Genomic DNA, 24,558 nt, shown 5'->3' with positions numbered 1-24,558 from the left:
TTTGACCCAAAATCCTCCTGACCTCCCATAAAGATACCCTTGCCATAGTGATCTAAATGTCCAGCAGCTGTCTGATGTTTCTGCATTACCACAGTTCGGGCAATGTCTCTGCAGGGCTTTCAGCCTTCAAGTTTCCTTCATCTCCCTGCCCCCTTCTACCTCGCACACCTTTGCCTCCGGCTGCAGGTTTAATGGTGTGTGATGGAGTATTTCTTTCAGTGCGGGGAGTTTGGGACTCTAACGGCCACTGTTTGAATTAGCAGCACAGACTCCTATGTGGGTCGGGGCGGCCAAGTTGAAATAAATAAAGAGCAGCTCCGACAACGTATGAGGATGGTGTGGAGGTGGTTATTATTCAAGCAGCCATTTTCAGTATGCATTTACAAAGTACTGTGAAATGCTGAAGGAAGAAAGATATTTATGTCTTAGTCATAAACAAATGTACTTCCAGTATCCAGTAAGTACTTGGTTGCAATTGAAGATCAAACCTTGTCTTACAGTCGCAAAAATGGGTCTTTATACAAAGACATACAAATAGGTCTTTGTATAAAGACCTATTTGTATGTCCTGTATGTATCTTTATACAAATATACATACAGGAGGGATCAAGCTTTTTCTTTTTTGTTTTCTTTATTGGCTATATGTATCTACTGCTACATACACTCTTGACTGAAACATCTAAAAAATACATAGAAACTGAAAATATCAAACACATAGCTGAAAAATGCTAGAGCTACCCTGAAGGGACAGCATGTGTGGGCTTTACTATATTTTTACATGCTTTTCATTTTTTCATTAATATTTGTGTTGTAGTAGATGAGACATATCCCCAGAAGGCTGTGTCAAGACGTCACAGAAGATCCAGCATCAAGGCCCTATGTACCTTATTGCTTCTCTAAAAATGTTATTAAATCTGTTTTGTAAAATTTGCTGTAAAATTGTAATATTATTGTTAAATATTGTAAAAAATGTTAACTAGTATTACCTGAAAACTTTCTTAGTTTTTTTTTTAATGCTTAGGTAGGGGTATAGTGGAGGATGTTCATCAAAATAAGTGGTCCTCATGTTTATGTGAGGCCGTCCTAGCCCCATCACCATTTTACCGGTGGTGAGTGACTGACATAGTGGAAAAACAGCAAATCTTCCTTTGGAAATTAAGCTTGTATGAGCGATGCAAACAGCAACTTTTAAACAGAGGGTGCACGAGGAGATATGGGCTGGTGCATGCTCTCGCTCACGTTTAATAGGCGTTCCCTGTCGGGAGTGGGTAAAGAATTGTGCATTTGCATATAATCTAAAAGTTGAGAGGGCGAGTTTCTTCAAAAATTCAAATATCCTTCACTATACCTTTAACACAATAATTAAGAGTAAGTCCATGCAACTGGTCAGTTATTATACAGCCAGCAGAGTTTATATCAATGGAATTTTATGACCTGCTAGATATTATAATAATGGACACACTGAAATGACAACAGCTGGACCAGAGTGTGCAGAAGTGCAATACTTATTATCAGTATTGCAGCTGTACAGCTAAAAAGGTCATATTTTGGATGGCATTCACAGATCATTTAAATTACCATGATCACATACTCCCATCTTGCCAGATAATAAATAACATTTTGTTGAGAAGGAAAAGACTAGATTTTAGCATTATTTTTGAGAAATTCAACAATCCTCATTATTTTATTTTCATATAAGATTGTCCCATTAGTGTTGAAGTGCCGTATCCATGGTATTAATTCTGAACATAGTTAAGACAGAACATAGGTTTGCTTTACTCTAAACTACTACTACTACTCTAACTCTGCAAGACACTCCTAAAAGGAAGAGGCTTTCTAAGGAATTATGAGGCCCCCTCTAGTAATTGTTTTAAAGTTTTGATCTCCAAACCTCTCTTCCTCTTGCCTGTGGAACTCTCCCAAAGATAGCCACATTGGGGGATATTAATGAGAGGTTTGAAACCAGAGGCAACCAGGCTAAATGGACCAGATTCTTCAAACCCAGCGTTTGAGGTTGTTACGGCTGCTTCAAGGTGGAGTCAATCTGCAACTTCGGTCAGTCATTTCAATAAGGTTGTAAACATTAATATGACATTATAATTTATATGCTTTCCGATAGTTCATTAGATTTTATTGCTAAAGCATGACTTACTAGTCCTTTAAAACCATCTCGTGTCTGCTGGCTAATGCTCCAATGTATTGATAAAAAAAAAAAACTAGCTAAACAAAGCTAAAAACCCAGGCATAAGGGTTTCTACTTTTTCTTATTTCTTTTGGAACAACCATATTAGGTTAAAATCAATTATCTAAATGGTTATTGACTTCTGATTACTGTAGGCAAATCATTAAATCAAATCCCTCTTGTATCATGAATTGGTTTAAACACATTCCAATTGCTCTCAAGTTTATCTCTTCAAGATAAACATTTGTTATCAAACATGAAAATATGCTGAACTATGATATCAATGCATCGTTTTATTGCAAATCGCTTTCAGACATTTTCATTTGCCTTTTTCTTCTGTGTGCACAACAACTATTTAGTTTTAACTAAGTTCCACTAGCTTAGTTCAGAGTTAATAACTGAAATATATCTGAAGTGGGGTTTAATAATTTTTGAACAGCAAATTCTTATATTTTGAAAAGGAATTGTGAATTTGTTCCATATGCATAATAAATTAACTTTTTCGCCATGATGTGAGCTTGAATCTCATAAGCCAGACAATAGTTATTGTCACATGCATGTCAGAGCAGAAATGTGAAATTATACAAAGGGTCTAGTGCTCATTTATTTTACACCTTTTAATTGCGACTAAGAGCCAGGATACACTTCATGTGATTCTATTGGTAGATATAAACAATAAACAAGTTGCTTAAGTTACTGCTTGAATAGCACCCATAAAGCCACACTGCATTGCAGAGCAGCATGTACTTCTCCACCAAAACTGAGGGGTGTGCGCATGTGATGCAAAGTAGAGAGAATTAAACAACATTTTCGTAACTTTTGTGTTAATTGTGAGATGTTTTCTTTGAATTAATTATGTATTCAAAATGTTCAAGAGCAACTATAGACTAGTCATTTAAAAGGATGGCTAACAGCACAAATAGTCATTCCCATCCTTGATTATTGAAGTGAATCGAACTGAAGAAAGGTCTAACAGTATGTAACATACTCCAACTTTAAATGACAGTTCTACATTTCTGATTATGGGGGACTTTAAGTTTTCAAATATTCTTTAATTCTCTTATTTTTGTTCTTAACTTATAGGTTCATTATTGAATAAGTAGTTTAGTAGTAATGTAAAAAAAAACCACATATTTCTATTGATGCACTCAATATTTAATAAAGCTTTAAAATAGATTGTTAAAATATTTCGTGCTTTTTTTAGAATTTAGCACACTAAAATGTGTGGTAAACACAGGTATATAAGAAAATGGCCATGTATTGAATAATTATTAGTCAATCAATAAGAATAGATCAACCCTAGATTAACTGATAAACTGATACCCTAGTTGATCATTCAAGTTCCTACTAACCTCTCAAAGACCTTACAACCACTTCAAAAAACAAAGCCACCGGCTGACAATCAGATTGTGAAGATCGCTGATAAAAGTTCCTCAAGATTTCATTAAACTTCTACAGGTTATGGATCAAAATAAAGGTGATAGTTTGACTTATTGTATCCTTTGAATGAGAATAAAAAATCCAGTCATTTAAGAAAGAGCAGCCTGTAAAGTGAAGAAAGCAGCATACAACTGGTATTTTCTATTCAAACTTAACTATTAAAGGATAATGTTGTAGGAGTTGCTTTTTAAAAATCGACTAAGTTTTGTATAAAAGTGATTCACAGCTAACAATCCACAAAGACCTTTCTATCTCACCCTGAAAACATTGGGATTTTTTGCCCTGTGCCCTTCAGTGAGTGGATGTGTCACCTCTGGCTTTTTGTTACCTCCCACTTACAAAAATAATAACAGCAATCGACTAACTGAGCAGTAAAAATAGTTTCCTCATTGGGTCTCCATTATTCAATGTCAGATTGCTGAGCACAATGAGGACCTTTTTGTCAGCATAGCCTTGAAATGTCAACAACATTCACACAATGGATAGGAATAAGATCACAAAATGTACTGCAAACATAGACTACCACCTGGTATTACCATTTGCTAACTGTTGCAAGATAAAGGAAAAGGTGTCAGCTTTAAAAAAAATTTATATATATATATATATGACAGTAATAGATTTCAGCTAACACTCTAAATAACTCCTTTCCAAGAAATATGCAGGGTGTTTGTACTTAAGCATCTGCTCAGTTTTTACATGCTCTGATACTGGAAATCCTCCATGAAAAAGCAGCAACACCTCCTTTTGCCTGCCAACACGTAACCTGCACTCAACATGCAGGCAAAGCAAATCGAGTGATCCCACTGACCTTGAAAAGGGTTGAAGCAATTTAACCCCATCAGACAGTGAGAGCCGAGAGGCAGCCGTTCTAAATTTGGGAGACGGAAGACTATCTAGGCATCTAATGGCGACACACGCCTTGGGACTTGCACTGATTCCATCGGTTTTTCAGACACATTAGACGATAAACACACACATGACCCTGCATGCGAAGGTCTGACCATATAAACATCAGCTGGGGAAGATAAAGTGTGGACACGAAAAAAACAAAGGGTCGACATACTTGTCTCATGATATAGATAAAATCCTGTGGTAGTGGATAAATGGGGGTGGGGGCATGGGTTGTTGTCCACTGGCCTTTGGCAAGAGCAAAGTTATTTGGGTCTTTAAATAAAGCAAAAAAATTTCCCCCCAAACACTTAAAAACACCTTGTAAAATAGCTTTAAATGGAATCAATCTGGCATTGCATCAATCCAGCATATTAATATGATACATTACTAAACCAATATGAACTTTATAATACATCCTTAAACTGATCTGTGTCGATGCCGACTATTAATTACAATTCCTGTTTTCTTGGCATATACATATGATGTGGTGCAGAAACCCATTTCTCTTAGTACCTACATGAGTGAGAAAGATTTATTTATAAAGCTGTTTTTGCAGAAAAAAAAAATAGCCTGTTAAAAACAGGTTTCCCACACAACTGTTAAAGGTGAAGTTCTTCCTTATTTCATGTAAAACAGCTGATAAAAACCTTTGACCTCTGTTGTGTCAAATATCCAGGATGAGCCAAAAATCCAGGATCCAACTATCCCTCCAGATTAGTCTTCAACTTTTGGTCTTTTTAAGTCTGTTCTTAAGTAGAGCTGGGCAATTAATTGCATTTGCAATATAATCGCAATTTCACAAAATGCAATTTTGAAATCGCAGAGGCACTGATTTTTAATCACAATATATTTACCGTGAGAAAGATATTAAATTAGCCCATTAGGTTGTGGTAAAATACTTGAAGTTATATTTTTTGCCACACAGAAAGGGTAGAGACAATTGCTGCTAGCAGCAGATCCATGCTTGCAAGTAGAAGTAACACTTGAGAAATCTACAGTAAGGCACCTACAAGCTTTGGATTGGGTGCAAATAAAGTTATCTATTAGTCTAAATAAAATCTCAATCGCAATTTTGATTTTTGCCAAATGGTTCAGCCCTACTCTTAGAGCACATCTTAAATTTCTGGTTTTATTCTGTTCTTTTTGTTATTTTCAACTGCTTTTAATTTGAATTGTTGCTGTAAATTGTTGTTTTTGTATACAGGACTTTGGCCAAGCCCAGCAGTTCAAAATGTGCTATTAAAAAGAAATTGAACTGATCAACTTGTTATCTGGCTCCATATGCTTCCTGATTCATCTAAATGTAGAACTTGCTCAACACTGGGGTTTAAAACAGTGAAGTAAAACTTGAATCTGACCACATGTGCTGATAAAGATACTAAAATGAAACTAAGCAAAAACACTAAGCAGTTTTAGAGACATAAATCACACTTGAGGTTTGGAATCAGCAAAAACATCAGTAGTACATATGGTAGTAAAATCAAGGGAATTTGTTTGTTTTTTTAATAGGAAGATAAAACATCTTCCAAATACGTCACAAACTTGTCATCAATATTAGTCTTTCAATAAAAGCATTTCACTATTTGTAAGGGAACTTAAAAATAGTTACTATACATTGCTAAAAATAAAAGCTTATCAAAAACAATAGTTGCTGGCAACAATAGTTATTTTACAGATGAAGTGAAGCAGAACTTTGAAGCCTGCAGAGTTTGGCAAGCTGGCAGCAAGAAATGTCACTTCCTGATAAAAGCTTTGCTACATGTTGATCTTTTTTCCCCAAGGAGATCTTCAGCTGGGCTTATTTCATTTTTTTATTTACTGACCAAAGATGATAGTTTTCTACTCCTTTGCTTTACCACTTAACTTTTTGCACATTTGTGTTGTATTAACCACAAACCTCAATGTATTTTAGGTATGTTTCATGAAACTTAGAAATGCATAGTGGTAATAAGGAAATAAACTCGTATTTGGTTTGCTAAATAAAATTGTGCGATTAAAAAAAAAACATCCTTTACTTGCACACCTCTAAAATTGAAATTCAGAATCACCAAGTAAATTCATAATATACCTAATTAGTAAATAGAACTCAACACCACACAGGTTCAGAGTTGGGGGTCAGTTCCTACTGATCAGACCCCTCCAGGTGTCACTATCATTTCCCACATGGGCGTTGAAGTCCCCCTGCAGAATGATGGAATCCCCTGGAGGGGCGCTATCCAACACTCCTCCCCGGGACACTAAGAAAGCCTAGTGCTCTGTACTGCCATTTGGCCAATAGGTTGAAACAACAGTCAGAGATCAACTCCTCGACCCAAAGGCGAAGGGATGTGACCCTCTCGTCCACCGGGGTAAACTCCAACAGCAACCATACCCAGCCCTCTTTCTATCCCTGTGGGGGCCCAGCCTCTCTCAAGGAACTGGGTTCCAGAGCCCACGCTATGCATGGAGGAGAGCCCAACTATTTGTAGCTGGTATTGCTCCTTCTCCTGCTCAAGCTTAGGCTCCTTCTTGCCAGCGAGGTAAAATTCCACTTCCCCAGGGCTAGTCTAAATGCCCATTGATTGGGTCGCATAGGCCTCCATCTCTGACTGCCTACCAATTCTTTTTGCACCGGACCCTCATGGTTCCGCCTGCAGGTAGGGAGCCCACTGGGGGATGGCCTTGCATTACTCCTTCGGCCATCAGGTGCTTGCCAAATAACCCCATCACTAGTCCTGCTACTCACATGCCGGGAGACGTCATATGCCATAATTTTTTTGTCATCATGCTTTCTGCATCAAGCTTTGTGAACTGCTCTTTGTCTAACCTGTCCGCCAGAGCATGTTTACCTTGGGAGACCCTACAGTACAGGGACATTTAAATCCCCAACAACATGGCCTCTGGAGTGATGCAGTCGAAGAAAAACCCTTAACCCACATTAAGGTGCTGATTTTAGTGAAAGTCACTAATATTTTATAAGCATAACGGCCCTGGACTCACCTCTGGGCTTCCTCTCCAGTGCATTACAGTTTAGATGCTTGTTCTGCTGAAACTTTTAGGATAAAAATGAAATTATTTTTGATAGCCTGACTTTTAATTAGAGTTAAAGTTACGTAAACTGTATTTTTACACACTTTACTTCAGTATTTGCAGAGATACCTGAGGGAAGCGACCCCCCTGCTAAGCTAATAAAAACCCCTGGTGAGAAACCTGTTAATTTTTTTGGTTGTAATATTAAAATGAAAAAAAAAAAAAAAAGATCCAGTGTGTGTGCATGTCCTTCTCAGTTGTAGTGGCTACATGTGTCACAAAATGTTGCACTAATGTAAATGAAATGGCACTCTCTCTGCTCCCTGTCTGGTTGACATCGTCACACTGCTGCCAAAATTGAGTTATCTATTTCGAGACCACAGCTGGGCTTCGGGAATAATGATGTATGCTTTCTGCTGAGTTGAAATTCACCCATGGATTCAATAGCCCGCTTCAGCTACTCACATGCTATTCTAAGGAGGGTACAGAATGTTATAATCCAAGATCCCAACACATACAGTATGCAAAGCTTTGACTGTGCCAATTTACTGAGGCGTATATTCCTGTTCAGCTTTCCTTTCAAGCGGACATTTCTTTTTCTCTGTACTGCAGTCAGACAAAAGAGCTGAAGCTTCGATACAGTATTATGTGTCCTGGAGTTATCAGTGTAAGAAACCTTTACAAAGATTCAGTTTCCTTAGTCCATTGTATCATAATTCTCCTCTTTGCTTAATACTCTGATCCTCCCACACACAGCTGCTGCTCCTAACGCTGTTGTCTTTGATCTTTTGTGTTTTTAACTATTGGCTTTTTATACTCAATTTTCTCTTTTCCATATTTTTGTTTTATTTTGTCATTGCTCTCTTTTTAAAACCACAAAGAAGTGTCAGCAGTCGAACGAGGCTATAATAAAATGTTGCACTTCTGGTTGTGGATGCAGGTTTATCATTATGAGAAATGTTCCAGAGAAGAAAACAAACAGCACTGCTCATAAGTGTGCAACTCTTACCAAAGTAGAAGAGCTATATAATGTTATCAGAAAAAAGAGTGACTACAGCCTCCTTACCATTCGTAAGTTCATGGGCTTGAAATAAAGCTAGTACTGTATGCATACTCTTCTAAATAATAAACTTAAACAACACAACTTAAATTAAATCAAACTTCTGTGTAATTAGCCTTCTGTTTTAGCCAAACTATATCTTATATATACAGTTTTGTTATTTCACTTGCAAACTTAAAACGTCTTTTTCTATTTATATACAGTATATTTAATCCACCTAATCTTTTCTGATGTTTTAATTTTGGGGCAATTGCTGTTTTATTTTCCCTATGGGGTCACAATACTTCAAAATAATGCTTTAAGTTATAACCCAGTATGACTTTTCTTGAGCACTGGTTATTTTAATTACATTCCTTTTAAAGATTAATATTATCTAAATTAAGTTTTTCAGAAAACAACATCAGGGTTCAGTGACTCTGTCATGTTAATTTTGCAGAACAGCCCACGAGCTGCATTCCCCTGTTGTAGAGACCAGACAGCCACTCTGATGCATAAACAGTTTTAGTTTGTTCCTTAATTTGCAGTTATGAATGAATAGAATAACTATGACAAAACTCATTTTCGATTAGTACTTGGCTTTACGAACTTAATAGAAAAAATGTTGAAAGCTGCTTTTCCCAAATCCAGAAGCGAGAAATGATGTTGCTTTCTAATTCTGAATCACACAACAAGCTCAGACAATCACTGTTTGGCTGACAGAGTTGCTCAGTTTGGAGCCCGAGGCTAAAGAGAAAACTACATAGCTCATGCTGTCCTGGTTCTTCTCACCACATGAATAATATGAATGTGTCATGGAAAATGTTGACAATAGGAGACGTGCGCCCGTGATATCTCCTGGGAGCACAGGCATGACTCTGTTGGGCTGACAAATGTCTACAGGATCATACATTAGTCAGGACAGGAGTTTGACAGAAACATGTTAATATGTTCATGCATAGGAGGAACAAAAATAGACTCAAGTCCCCTGATGAAAATAGTCAACAGCAGGTCATGAACATGCCTCGGGTCGTTTTGTTTTCTTTGAAAAGCATTAATTCAAATGTGCTGTTAACACATCTGAAGATGCCAAGATGCATTTTTATCTTAATCCTGTTATGGTTTAGCAGCTCAAGACAAAAAATACTTTATTTATTTCTAGACAAGAGGGAAAATGAAGAACAGGTTTGTAAAGAGTGATTTAAAATTTCTTATCCTGTAAAATAGAAGATATTGCCCTTATTTGGTCACATTATCTATGGACCTGAATAAAACAAGACAGTGTATCATAAAATACCACTTCATGATGTTCTTCATTAAGTAACTTCCAAAAATACAGAATAATCCTGCTTAAATAAGTAAAAATGCTGTTAGTTATTGTGTTTCTTTCTAAACTGCTTCTGTTAACCTGATAAAAGGGCCAGGCAGTCAAACTTGTTCAAACCTGGTCTAAAGTACCACATTCTTTGCATCCATTTACATTAAAGTCAAAGCTATTTGCAACATAAACATTTTCATATAAACTGAGAATTTCCTTTTAGAAATCTATTTTACAATCAGGACACTGGACTGACTCTGGAATGTCATACAAGAGGAAAACTTTTTTAAACATTTTTTTAATCATATACTTTTAATCAAACCATTAATGACAATTGAAAGAAAAACAGCTTTCATTTACCATATAATTTTGCACCAATCCCATAAAGATGGACTGAAAGAGTTTAGTAGAAGCTGAAAGGTTTGGCTGATTTACAGAGTTATTTCCCGCTGTAAGTCAGCTCTCATGGTGCAACTGATGACATATTTATTCTGTTCTCCCTCTCCGCTGACTGTGAAAGGAGAGGTCAGGGCACAACACAAACCTCAAGAAGGAATTGTTTGAATCAAGTGATGAATTGCTCCCTCTCCTCCAGACATGGCTCACGGGTCAAAGAGGAAGGCTTACATGTAAGTCATCTTGTTTTGGATAAGGACACTTTCAACTTTTTTCATTAGAATTTAATAAGTCCTTTTGCCTCAGAGCACATTTAAAATATTACTTTAAGATAATGGCTGGAGTTAAATTTATGCAAAAATGATCCCTCTCTACGTCAGTGCACACAATGCAAATCCAACCCAGATTATCTCACCATTTTTAAACAAATAAAAGAAAAGTAGAGTCGTCTTTCACTTTAGAAACACAGAGCTTGTCAGATCACACAGCAGAGTGAGGAAATGCAGTGTGACTATCGCAATAATATGACACTTATCTGTGACTTCATGCATTAAAACATGAGACGATAATCAAAAGTGACAGCGATGCTCCCAGAGGTAGGTGATGAAGTGAAATTTGCAAACTGTTAATTTTGTATCTTTTATTCAGCTAACATGTTTGTTTTTCTCACTTTCCACAACAAATGTTAATGTTAGATGAAAAACAGTCAAAGCTAAATTAAAGATTTTCCAGAAAATTGCATTTAGGTATTTCAATTCAGGAACAGAAACGGTAAAACTATCAACCTCATGATACAGAAAGTCTAAAGACAGAACACAACTACTGACACCGCTGCAAAGATGAAAACATGATGTTAAATTACAGTTGTTTAATTATAAATTAAAAAAGAAAATAGGAATCGTAATCTTTAATATAAGAAAACTTAAGTGTTAGATTCAAAAAGATCAATGTTTGGAAATGATGGCATTTAAAAAGAAATAAGCAATGCAAACTTAGTGGCATCCTTAACAGCTTGAAAAAAATGCAACTAAAGCATTTCTTAAATACTTTTCCTTTCTTGCGTGCATATTTTAACACAAATCATTCCCAGGGGATAATGCATAACATAAAATTAATGAAAAACTAAGACTTAGACAACTTTTATTGTCATTTTGTATAAACAGAGTGTATACAAAATGAAATTTTGTTTTGTACAGTTATCAGAACTGGTATAAGATTTCCAGGTTTGATCAAGTTAATCAACTTTGCTACAAAGAAAAGTTGTGAAACTCTATAATGTAAAGATATTCTGAAATGACTTTAGCTGAAGCGCAGCCTCTTGAGGCCGAGGCTTGTGTCTTGGGGCTTTTGGTACCAATAAATTCAGCAGACAGCGGCTCACACTTCCAAAGCGAAGCATCAGATTGCAAAATTGATGTTCTTATCCAAATTCCTGCTATTTCTGTTACCTTGGTGATGATTTCTAAAACACTTGATGCATCTTTTATAGAGCATTGGAAAAATGTCAAAACACTTTTGTGATGTATTGGCATTTACTCATTGTTGAGAAAAATGGACCGCCTCAGCCCACGACACATTAAAAAGTGATGCTCCAGTTTATTCTAAACAGCAACAAAGCTGGTTTAGCGTTTGCTCTTTCTGTATTGACACAACTTTAGTTGTGTTTTAGTACAGAGGAATCAGAAAAAACAAACAGCAGCAGTTTGAGTGGATGGAAAAAGGTCATTTTCAATGTTACATCTTGCTGCTTTTTCATTCATAAACAGTGCATTGCTATTCTAAATAAAGGATGTGCAAGGTGGTAAGAGTTCAACAGAAAGGTTAACCACCACAGGGAACATGTCTATATTGCATTTGTCACATCTAATTCACATGTGGAAATCATTTATGTTTCCCTGAATGAGTTGAAGCAGCTGCTACTTGAAAATAATGAATTATGGTCATTTTATTGAAAGAAAACTATAATTTATTCATCATTTTATGCAGGTGTGTCCAAGCACAGATAACTCAGATTTTATTTTATTTATACTGAACTGTCTTTTTGCAGGTAATTCCAAATGGCCTCATAAGATCACAGACTAATTTGAAACAGCTGCTTACATTTGCTGATGGCAGCCCAGGATCTGAAAACAAAGAGTCTACGACAATGTTACTGTCAAGTATTAACTGAAGGCCTGACAGCACAAGGAGCAGTGGAGTGCATTTGAATGCTTTACTGCAAAGACGGCTACACTTACAGTTTAACAGTAGACAACATTGTTTGCTTTAAAGTTCTTTTTTTGTTGTTTGTTTCATGTAATAACAAAGCTGTCTGGATATGAAATTTCCACGATACTTACAGCTGTTTTAAGGCATATCATAGCAACATATACATATATGGTTGTGACACATGATTAATTAGATTAGATTTGGATTGATAAAAACGATCTTAATAATATCATAATACGGATTTCCATACTTGAGTTGACGATCCACCATGAAGGTGTCTGTTACATGAAGATGTTTATGGAGTATTAGGTTTACCATCAAACTGCAACCATTATAGGCAATATTTTCTAATCCTGCTGGCTTATTGGAACAGGTTTACCGTTCATTTGCTAAAAGTCCCTACACATCATTTAGGTCACAGCAATCCAGAAAATTTGTGAGATCAGTAGATAAAACTGATAAACAACAGTAAAGACAAACTGTTGATTGTAACTGTAATTCTATGAACCTAGTGTAGATCCAGATAAACAGATCAACACAAGTTTAAGTTTAAACATTTCTTGGTGTTTATTTTTTAAACATTACTATGTGTTTAAACATTAATGCTAAAACTACCTTAAACCCACATCTAAACCGCTTGGTGATTCAGCCGAACCTGAATTAATATTCTGATGACTGAGGTAAAAATAGCCATTTATAAAAAAAAGTTTTTATTTGAATCTAACAGAAAACAATCTCTCAAACGCAGCCTAGTGAAATTTTTAAACCGTCTATTTCTCTTGACATTTAGTCAAAGGAACAAACTGGGGAGTTTCAGAGTTTTATGCAAATGTTTTTTTAATTAAAGTTTTAATAATACAAATTGAGGATGACTAATGATGTAGTTTTAAAAGGAGTATAACTATTAAATATGTATTACAAAAATTAAGTACACAAAAATGTGAGTTACAGGCAACAGTCATCCTCTAACTCCACAAAAATTGTTTTACATAAATTGGATTTTAATAATTTAAGTTTTCAGGATTAGTTCCATAGGGCTTAAACAGTGTAGTCTGTCGAATGAACCCCTCAGTGCTTAAATGACTCTTAGATCTTAACTTCTACTTAAAATTAGGGGAGTGGAGCCCTAGTGGTTAGGGCATAGAGCTTGGTATCCTGAGGTTCTGAGTTCGAGCCCCACTCCCATAGACTGCCACTCTGGGTCTCAGAGCAAAAGACCCATAACCCCCGATTGTTCCCCGGGCACCACAGACTGGCAGCCCACTGCTCCCCAAGGGAATGGGTTAAATGCAGAGCTAAATTTTTCCAATTTAATTAATTAATCAAATAAAATATGTTAATATTCCAAATCTATAACAGAGACCAAGAAAGTTTTTTTGGCTAAAAGGTGATACTTTTCCATAATTTCTCATTATTATTACCATGCTGTAATATAAATTTCCAAGAACAATCTTTTCTATAGTTTTCTTGTCTGTAGTTGCATTAGGTTTCACAAAACTGTCAAATACATCAAACTAAAATTCAAATATAAACTCTTTCTCTAGTATGGAACTTGGAAGAGTGTTTTAAAATCAAATAAAAAAAGTGTAAATAACATCCAAGTCAAGGTTAATATTAAATCAGTTTGAAATCATCTGATTATTATTTTATTTTCGTGAACATATTCCACTGCACTTGTCCTTCCACCATAAAGTGCTAGTTCTACTGGTGTCCTAAGGAATGTTAGTTTAAAGGTTAATTTAATAAAAAATGTGACTAACCAAAGGGGACCCATTAAATCCAAATTTGTTAGAATTCATTGCAGAGTTTAAAGCTAAATTAGAAGCAAGAGGCAGCCCAGAATATGGCGTACTTCACCCTCTTCCTCTGCAAAACTATTTTAGTTCTGCTCTAAACCTCATCTTTTTCAAGGCTGAATATATGCGGGAATGAAAGTGCAGGTTGGCAGCATGAATGAAAAAAACAAAACAAAACATAAAAAACAAACCTCAGGAACAACCTGGCAGAAAAATAGCAAACAGGAATTCAAAACTGAATAGGGAGAAACAAAGCTTGATATGGGCTCCATGCAATACAAGAACTAACAAAGTCAATGATCTGGAAGAGAACAAATCAAAACCTGCAAGTTTATCCACAGAGCAGGATAACAGCTGACACAGTGCAGGTATGGTATTTAGAAAACAAGAATGAACAGAATCAGAGCAGAAAGAATTACCAGAAAAAAGGAACAGAAGTTAAAACTAAAACCAAAAGTTTGAAAAACCTTAACCTTGTATAACAATGTAGGAGAGAGTGTTTCTTGACATTAAAAAGCAAAGATCTACCCTTTTCCGGTACTTTCCTCTTAAAAGTTTCACTTAATATTTGGATGTAGAGGCTTTTTTTCATTTAGCTTCTATAACAAATTGTAATATAGACAGATTATATAAAAATATAATACAATAAAGTCACTAAGAAAATAAGATAGGGAACAAATAATCAAAAGAAAACAGAAAAAGATTGATTATAATTTATCAAGTAATCAGATAATGAAATTTGAAAATTCTGCCGATATTTCATTTAACTATTTAAGTCTATTATTTCAAGAAGTAAAAATATATAACATCAAACACCCAGCGCCTCACCAAGCTAAATGATATGTCAAAAAGCTTCCAATTTACATCAGGAGTCCTTTTTTAAATTAATGGTTTGCTGCATATGTTTTAAATGCTTGCTATGTCTGTATAAATATGCTTAAAAAAATCAGATCTTTTTTCAGACGATGGCACATAACATTTGCCCGCACAGAGCTAGAATCAAAACTAAATATTAGCTCAGTGTTACAGTGAAAAGTGAATATGTTTGATTAATATAATGAATACAGTCTGCTAAGAGAGTAAAACAGCTACTCTCCAATAATCTTGCACTGCAAGCTGGATTGTGGTGAGATCTGAGTTTTCAGTCTCACAACAAATCCATCTTAAAAGACTCCTGCTAATACGTCTGTCTCGAAAAATTCAGTCGGACCAGTGACATGCCAGCAGTTTTTTTTGGACATGTAGGAATGACAACAGTCAGAACATCCTTGACGGGGCATTACAAACATGGCTATGCTAGAGGATTCACCTGTTGATACTGCAATTGACTAGATTTTAGCTAAAATAGTGACAATTTTTCATAAAAAAAAAGCAATGACAAGAACTTAGATGGGAAAGATGTCTGTGCTTTTCTTTGGTGAGGATTTGGATAAAGTTTGATTTTTTTAGCTTACGAAACATCATGATTTGCTGCTACAATTGGCTGAAAGTTTATTATGGAAGGTGGGTACTAGCTGGTATGTATGTCACCCAATCAGCTCGAACTATTGTATTAAACGTCCCTCTTTTTCACAGAAAGACTGAATGGCAGCCATCCCAGATTGATCACGTAGAACTCAACCCAGTTCTACACATATCAATCCGGCTACTGCCAGGTTAGCTCTCTAACTGAGGAGTCACACAAATAAGTTGGCACAGGGAAAAAAAGCTGTCACTTCTGTTTATAACGAACAGTTTGATAATTTGATCCTCATCTGTCCCTTCATGACAATATTGAAAATAGTGGCATTTCAAATGAAAGACACAAATTGTTTTTCATGCCTAACTTGCCATTTAAAAAAGTGATTAAAGATGACACATAAAAATGGGATGGCAGCAGAGATTACATTTATACCTTTAAAGTAATAGGAGTTTTTTTAAGAACCAAGGCCCTGACTGAATGTGGAAGAGAAATGCAAAATTAAGCCATGGGAACAAACAGGATTCTACAAACGTTTTCAAAAAACTGTAGAAAAAACAAGACTAGTTAAAAATGTTTTGTTAAAATTGTTAATGGATTCAAAAATGAGCTGATAAAAAACCTGGAAAGGAAACCTGACTTGAGGGCATGTAAAAGTATCATTTGAAAGGGGAACCATAAGGTTATAAATATTTTGTGAAAAAAAATTATCCAAGGGTTTAATAAACAAGGAAATTGGGCTTAAAATCAAATAAATAAGAAGTACTTAAAGTTGTATTTCAGCAAAAACAATCAATGCTCTAATCTGTTGTTCGAATTTATCGTGATTAATCGATTATTAACCTCTTAATATCCTCCTCATTTCTGGGAAATTCACTTATTTTGCAGAACTATAAGCCCAAATTACATGTGTGATACATTATTTTAAAGATGGAGCCTAGGCTGAAGTTAAACTGAAAAAAAATAATTGCTTTCCTACATCCACCTGTGACACAGCCAATCCGCTTTGAACCACACCCCCACGAAAGCCAATCGGCATCCAAAGTTCATCTTAACAGGCCTCCGATACGCACTTGTTTGCTCCTGTGCGCAGGCGGTGGATGCGCTGTGACACAGTTTCAACCCACCTCCAGCCCTTCCTCCCCCATCGTAGCTAAAGCTTCATGAGAGAGTCATTCCTCCCGGACTCTTACTGCGTTCCCTGTGTCAGCTCATCCAGTCTGGCAGAAGACCGCCATGTTGAGCCTGGCTCTGCCAGAGGTTTCTTCCCAACGGGGGGTTTTTCCTCTCCACTGTCGCTCCATGCTTGCTCATCATGCACAGGTTATCTCAACCTGTGTTATCCAACTGGACTTCCGTCTTCTAGGTCCCTGAGTGAAGCTCTAGTATCAGCTCACGCAATCTACTCGATCTTTCCATACAGCTCAAGTACACCGTCTCACCAACCAGCAGTCTACAGACTGACCAACTTCATCTATCTTCACTCCACCACCAGTTTCAATCTATTTATTTTTGCATTATGCAGTTATTCATAGATTGTCTAGAAAAACAGAAAACATCATCTTGTCCCTGTAACATGCCAAAGCAGAACCAGAACCCTGCAAAAAACAATGGCAATATATTATTTTGAATAGATATTACAGATGGCATACGTTATTCTAACTGGCTAAACTGTGCTCTGGAATAGGCATCACCATTAACCTGACCTCTTACAAAGGCAAGGCACTCTTTCAGATTGTTCTGACCACTGCCTACTGACGATAATATGTTAATTGATAACCATGTCATAAAATGCATTTAAAATTATCAAAACTTTTTCCGTTACTTAAATGTAAAGGTGTTTAAGGATGCCTACATGCATCTTAGGGTCAGTGAAGCACTGCTCTGATACAAGAACATGCCCATGTCCGTAATACATATGAATGCAGTGGGAATTTCACTGTAGTCAAAGATATACACTTTTCACAACAGCCTCATAGGTGTTGATGCCGTCTGCATATCAAATAATCTATGGCTGCCAGGCTTCAATGGTGATCTAATCATGCATGCTACAAATGTCAAATGCATAGGGAGTCAATTGCATCATGTTTTTTTTCTATGCAATCATGTGTTCCAACACCAATGAAATGAAAGGCAAATATGGAGTATATTAGACACTATAATACTTTATCCAACCTTTCTGTCTGAACTCAGGAGCATCTTTTCGACTATACTGAAAATAATACAGTAAAAAGGAAGAAAAACAATGTCCGCAAAGGCATTTCCCAAAGTTAAATCTTACAGGATGATAAAAGTACTGTGACTGCAGCCATTGTGTTGGTCATCTGCTCCGTCAGCAGAATGCATATGAGGTTTTAAAAGACATAAAACCTCATGAGCCAAAGCTTTCAGCTAAATAGAGGCAAAGAAACACCACAGAACAGCTGTAAGAAATATTCATTTATTTCTTCACCATCCTCGTGTCCAGAAGCCACTTAGCGGAAGCATACTGAGGAGAGTTTTAATGTCATCATGTATCACTTTTTGCTATTTCAAACTGTTTTCTTACCATTATTTAGGGCCACAAGCATACCTCCCACAGCTTAAAGACAAGCAGACGTGACACGGCCCGGCTGTGTTGCCAAAACGATGTGCATGTTTCTTTGCTCGCAGTATGCTACTCACCAGGGTGCAGCTGCTATCTCCATCATCATCCAGCAGGCCAATTCTGCACAGAGTCTTTTCATTGTTCAGCCAGTACTCAGATGAGTCCAGGATGCTGTTGATGCACAGAACCTGCAGCAGGTAAACAAGCATCAGCATCGAAGAAACACAACAGAGACATGGATGGTAAAGAAGATGAACTTTCATTCATTTTTTTCCACTTAATCTGGAAGTTTTTGTATTCCCTCTTTTTAGGTAAATGTCATCGGGTTCAGTCTGTTTTAAATATCTACAATATATGGCTCATTAAATCAACTACGTATCAGTATACGTAGGACAATTTTATGCTTGACCAGCCCTGATTGTTCAGTCGTAAATTAAAAGCTGGATCTTTTTCTAATCAGTGAAGGCGCCATAGTAAGAGCTGACAGATGGCACCGATAACAACCATCTCTTTGATGAGAAAGTTGTTTCTGAGTGAAGACTCAGTTAGCTATTTTCTATATCAGCGAGGTGCATAAAATGATTTGAAAAGAAGCACAAATAGAGTGAGAAGTCTCTAAGGAAGAAGTATGTCTAATCTTCATACAGGTTAGAAAAATGGGGAATTAAACGACAGGGAAAAAGAGGTTACACTTTAAAATAACCATCATAAACATAATTTATAAATGGTAGAGAGACCATTTATAAGTGATTAACAGATCTTTCATTAATGTTTTATACATATATAAACTGTTTCTTAGCCTTTAATAAAAGGTAAATACATTCATTATAAATCCCACTGATGTTATGCTAAGGGTAAGTGACACACGACATGGCAAGTTAAAACAAAAATAAAGGCCAGGTTCAGGTATTAAGTCCACGGATGTTAGGATTAGGGAGTGACTAAAATGGCAGGGCAATATGATCTATTTACCTGTTATAAATGGTTTAGATGCAGCATATAAATGATTATTAAACTTTAATAAACTATCTGTTAATTAGGGTGAAAATATTTTGATTTCCAAAAAGGAGGAGACTTTCCCCAGCCTCGAGACAGCTTCAGACAGGCTTCTCAGAGGTTAATGAACATGCTGTATTTCACCTAAATGGTAGATTGAAATACATAAATAAAATAAAATCATGTACTAAATATGACCTCGTCTGTATTTGAAAATACAGCTTCAAGAAATTACCTTGTTACAGGAGCAGCTCTCAATTTGCACAGTTTTTTAAATGTTTTTCAGTGTCCATGTGAGCTTTGAGATCTCCAGCACCTTTATAAGACACTGAAACATGTGTGCCAGGTTTTCACACAGTGCACTGAGCCTCTCACCGGGTCGGAGCATGCAAAACAGTTTTTTGCAGTTCATCTGTGAAGCTGCACTTTGGTTTTAGTGTTTTGTGTCCAATGCTGGTTGCTCTGCTCCCTATCTGCGTGTGGGTGTGTCGCTAGACCCTCCCACAAGGCAGTCCATCGAGAATTACCTCAGGCAACAAAGTATCATAATATTCTGTGCAAAGCACCAGTTGATTTAAGCAAATGATTATGGTCCCATAAAAAACAGCGAAAACCACACATTTTCATAGACTGAAAAAAGTGGACCTGTCTGGGCAAAAGAGGACGTTTAGTTACCCTACTGTTAATAAATTGGCTTTTTACAATTTATAAATTATGGTTATGATGGTTATTGTAAAGTGTTACTGGGGAAGATGAAGTATGACAGAAAAGCTGCTAAGGTCTGTTTTTTAAAGAGTCTAATGCCATATGTGGGCACGCTGTATCAGGATTAGCTGGCAGTCTTTGGTTCATAACAGTTATATCAGCAGTCTATACACCTTGGATAATGTAGAGATAATCGACTACAGTTAATAATGTTAATTGTACCGTTCGCAAATAGAAGAGGCTAAAGTAGGTAATGTTTGTTAGTGAGACCCTGTAAGACTGCAGAGCAGTGTAATAAAGACTGCCTTCTGTCACACACTGGCTTCCAAAGGATCCCGTACACTTAAACTAATGAATGAATTAACAGTCCAACATAATGTAAAAGCATTTCCTTCAAAACATTACATTTTCCGCTGCTATTTATTATTTTTTCTAAAATAATGTAGCCATAGAAAAGGTTAAAACTATTGTGATATGCTGTACATTACATTTTCTGGAAAATCTATATAATTCAAAGAAAGCCATATGTGTTGTAATAATCTGCAGCTGGGTTTTATTTATAGAGATAAAATTCCCATAACCAGAAGGATTTTAATGTACCTCTAAAATTTTAGCAACTCAAAGAGAGACAGTTCTATTACATGCAAACTATTTTGGATAAAATGTGCTTTTCTTTGCAATGACATTTTATATATATTATGTGAGTTACATTTTTAAATTTATCAGGTTGGTTAGACAGTATTTAGTTAATATCCTTAATTTGTAAAGATGGTTAGCTAAAATTTGTTTTGGAAATAAGTTTCGACATCATCAGTTTCTAATTTGCAGTATCAGAACAATGAATTTGTCCGAAAATAGCAAGTGAACAGTAGTGACAGAAAAATACTAATGAAACCTGCCAGCAGACAGCTGTTCTATTATTTCTCACATATTATGCATGTGTCAGGCTGTCAGCCTAGCAGATTCTTTACTATACTTAAGCTAAATTCTCTTTCCTTATTATGACAATGCAATTTTATTATATTCTTAGAAAGAATGAGTTCGTCCTTAGAAACTACTTTTTCACATCATATATTACAAAAGTACAGAACAGCAGGTAAAATCACACTTAAAATATGAAACAAGTGCAATTACTTTGACATATGACACCTACATTTGCATGGCTCATGCTCCATGCATATTTTTAGTGACACGTCATGCCCCCTCATGTTTGCCCCCACTGCAATAGACCTTCTGTTCAGGCCTTCAGCCAGGTAATCGTGACGTATTTGCTTAGCTTATCTCTCTGGAACGGATAACATTTAAGACTGTTGGTGCCAAAGCCTATTAGATCAAGAACATTGCTTTGTGTCTCTACATCACCATCGAGTGGAACACAGAGAGGATCAAGAGCAGGGGGCTAATTAGGAAGGAACACTAGTCCTGCTCAGTATAGGGTCAATCACATTAGAAGTACACCTACAAACTACTTGAAAGGGAATATGATCCAGCAGCATCTCAGCTCACTGATCTGAGCCATTTCTCCTTCTCTATCCCGCTCTTTCACTGGAAGATGATAAATCTCCCGGCGAGAGGTGAGGACCTGACTGTTACTCTTATTACACAACCTTAGGGTGTCACTGGCACCCAGGGGGAGGAAATTAATATTTCTTGCACAGCTGGAAGCACACAAACAAAAGTCAATGGAAAGACAAATTCCACCCAGAGGTGAGAAAACAAAGATGTTGATGAGCACACAGACAGAGACTTGGACTTGCTCTGATCCAAGCGCATGAGACAGATTTCTCTGTTCTCACCTTCTTGCAGGCGCTGATGGATGAAGCAATGGTGCTCTCCGTGCTGCCTCCCTCCACCTCAACAGGCTCGAAACCTTCAAACATGGCGGACGACTGGAAGTTACTGCAGAGCAAAATACAAAAGGGCACAGAATCGACTTTGTCAGAGCAAGTTTCAATCAAGCGGTCAAAAATTGTGCTTTGAAAATCTTGAGTCAGTAAGGCATGACAGTCCCCAGTCTGACTGGAGCACCACATCATGTTACATTTGCTCATATTCAGAAGCTACAGCCTTTACCCATAAAACAAGAAATCATAATAATTAATGTAATGTTTCATGCTGACAATACACCAAATTTCACTCATCATTACAGAGTAGGAATCAAAAATGACTAGTTACTCACAATAGTTAGACAAATAGAATAGAATAAAATAGAATAGAATAAAAGAGAACAGAATAGACCATGTTGTAAGTGTTCCTATAACATTTCCATGGATAAAGACATACAAAATATACATCCATAATATATATGGCTGATTGGATGGATACCAACCATGATCCTAAATCTGGTTTTGTATGTTTAGTTCATATATTGTCTACATTTAGTTGATTACAGTGCCCCCACAAGTTAAAAATTGTGGAGATGCTATGATAAAAAGAGAAGAAAGACTAAGTCGGAAAATATTGATCAACCTAATCAGCACCCCATTGTACTACGCTAGCAGCAATATTGGAATTAAATGTTTTAATGGTCTGGATAAACTATAGTTTTTTGGTGGGTGTTTTTATTTTCCAGGGTTGACAGGATTTCCAAGTGATAAAAGAAAAAATGAACACCAGACAGCACAGCTTTGGAGGGAGCTAAATATAACTAATTAAGATAATTGTTATATGTTAGCAATCATGCATTTTGATAACAAATTTTGCATACATTTTCAATAAAATTTAACATTTACTTTTTGTCCTGGTCTCCAGCACAGAGGGTTAGGGCAGATTTAAGTGCCTTAATTGGATAACTTGCATTCAATGTTGAACGATGTCGAGTCAAAATAAAAATCCTGTTGGTCAATTATTACTTTAAATAAAACTGAGGTATATCTGTCAAATTATAACTTAAGTTACTCCAAATATATCTTAATATATAGACATAATGCAGCGGCGTTATATAATAATATTGTACTTTGTAGACATTTAAAGATACCTTACAATATAATGAATTACTTATTTACTCAGTCATGCTCTGGGTTAGAAGCATTGTCGACATCCTAGACTTATGATCCCTCCAGGCCACAAGAATAACACCAGTAGGAACACAATAATAGCAAACTGCATTAACAGAGACATTCAACAAAAGTAAGAAGTAAGAAAAGTTTTTACGGAAATGCAATGGCCTTTTGTTCTCTGATTTTTGATTAATTTTAACAAGTCAAGACAAACAGTTGGGCAAAAATATCTAAATAATTTAGGTGGAGATGATCTGACGCAGGACTCAAAATGATTTTACTAGATATTGGGTAAAAGAGTGACACACACACACATATATATATATATATATATATATATATATATATATATATATATATATATATATATATATATATATATATATATATATATATATATATATATATATATATAAACTTTTCATAGGAGCAAATTCATTATGAAAACTGGTCAGAATCCAAAATCTATTTATATTAATGTGTGCTAGTCCAAGTGTCATTGGTTGAATTGAAACAATTTGTTTGTCAGTGAATGAGTGAATGGATCCAACTAAGACCTGTGAAAATTAAAACTCAGCATTATGAAGATGTGTGGCAGAGAATATCCTTGTGCTTGAAACCAAAACCAACTGGAATCTCAAAGGAAGGCGTCATTATCCTCTGTGCATGCTTTCACTCAGATAAGTCAAAAACAGAGCTTATCTGCAAGGGCATTAATGAGGATCAGTTTAGAAAATGAGAGACTGGGCATGCATACATAAACAGGAACATCTGGGGGGTTTGCTTCTGCTTTTTTAATTTTTTTTTTTTTTTTTTTTTTTTTTTTTTTTACATAATCGAAATTTTTCAAAGAAAACCTCCCAGTGGAAGCCTCCAGGGTACACATAACTGTATGTGCTTGCGGTTCATCAGCGTGGATGATGATGTATAGGTGAACCAAAGCAAATTATACACACACACACACGTAAGTATATATATATATATATATATATATATATATATATATATATATATATATATATATATATATATATATATATATATATATATATATATATATATATATATATATATATATAAAAGCATGTTGATGCGTCTTACAGCCTGCTGTTTCTGCAAAAGACGCATCAAAACAGCCATCTAAACAGTGGGTGATGACGCTCGCAGAAACCTACAGTAGAAGATGCTGTCCACTGGAAAAAAAATCATACAATGAATATGGCTCATAAGTACGCAGTTTTTTACAGAGAACAGAAGATCAGTTGAGGGTATTAGTCACGCTCGACCTCCTCTCCAGCCTTTGCGCTTTAAAATCCACCTATCACGACACGCAGATGAGTGACAGCCAGGAGCGCGCTTCCACTCCATGGGCCCCAGCCAGTCATTCAGTCAGAGGACACAATTAACTCCTGACATGTCCGTTTCTGAAGGCCTACATGTTTGTTTTAAATTATTATTATTCATCGTCCCATTCTTAAGGAGATAGAAACACAGATGCTGAAGCATCCAAAAATGAGAACTTTTGGCGCCGGACCAA

The 24,558-nt window shown here is 36.1% G+C and overlaps 1 protein-coding gene across 4 annotated transcripts in view; it reads right to left on the bottom strand.

Moving 5' to 3' along the window:
• LOC119771809 (SPHK1 interactor, AKAP domain containing) overlaps positions 1-24,558 on the bottom strand; it is a 151,835-nt gene that overhangs the window by 17,276 nt on the left and 110,001 nt on the right. For all 4 annotated transcript variants that reach the window (XM_038267970.1, XM_038267974.1, XM_038267972.1 and 1 more), the window contains 2 exons: positions 21,819-21,921; positions 18,399-18,509 (listed from right to left, as the gene is read on the bottom strand). In XM_038267970.1, coding sequence (XP_038123898.1) covers positions 18,399-18,509; positions 21,819-21,921 — 214 coding nt within the window. The remainder of the gene's footprint in view (positions 1-18,398; positions 18,510-21,818; positions 21,922-24,558) is intronic.

The sequence above is a fragment of the Cyprinodon tularosa genome, unplaced genomic scaffold (assembly GCF_016077235.1).
Source record: "Cyprinodon tularosa strain WSP-4 unplaced genomic scaffold, ASM1607723v1 ctg69, whole genome shotgun sequence".
NCBI classification, from domain to species: Eukaryota; Metazoa; Chordata; class Actinopteri; order Cyprinodontiformes; family Cyprinodontidae; genus Cyprinodon; species Cyprinodon tularosa.
This window is presented reverse-complemented; position numbering and strand designations above follow the sequence as displayed.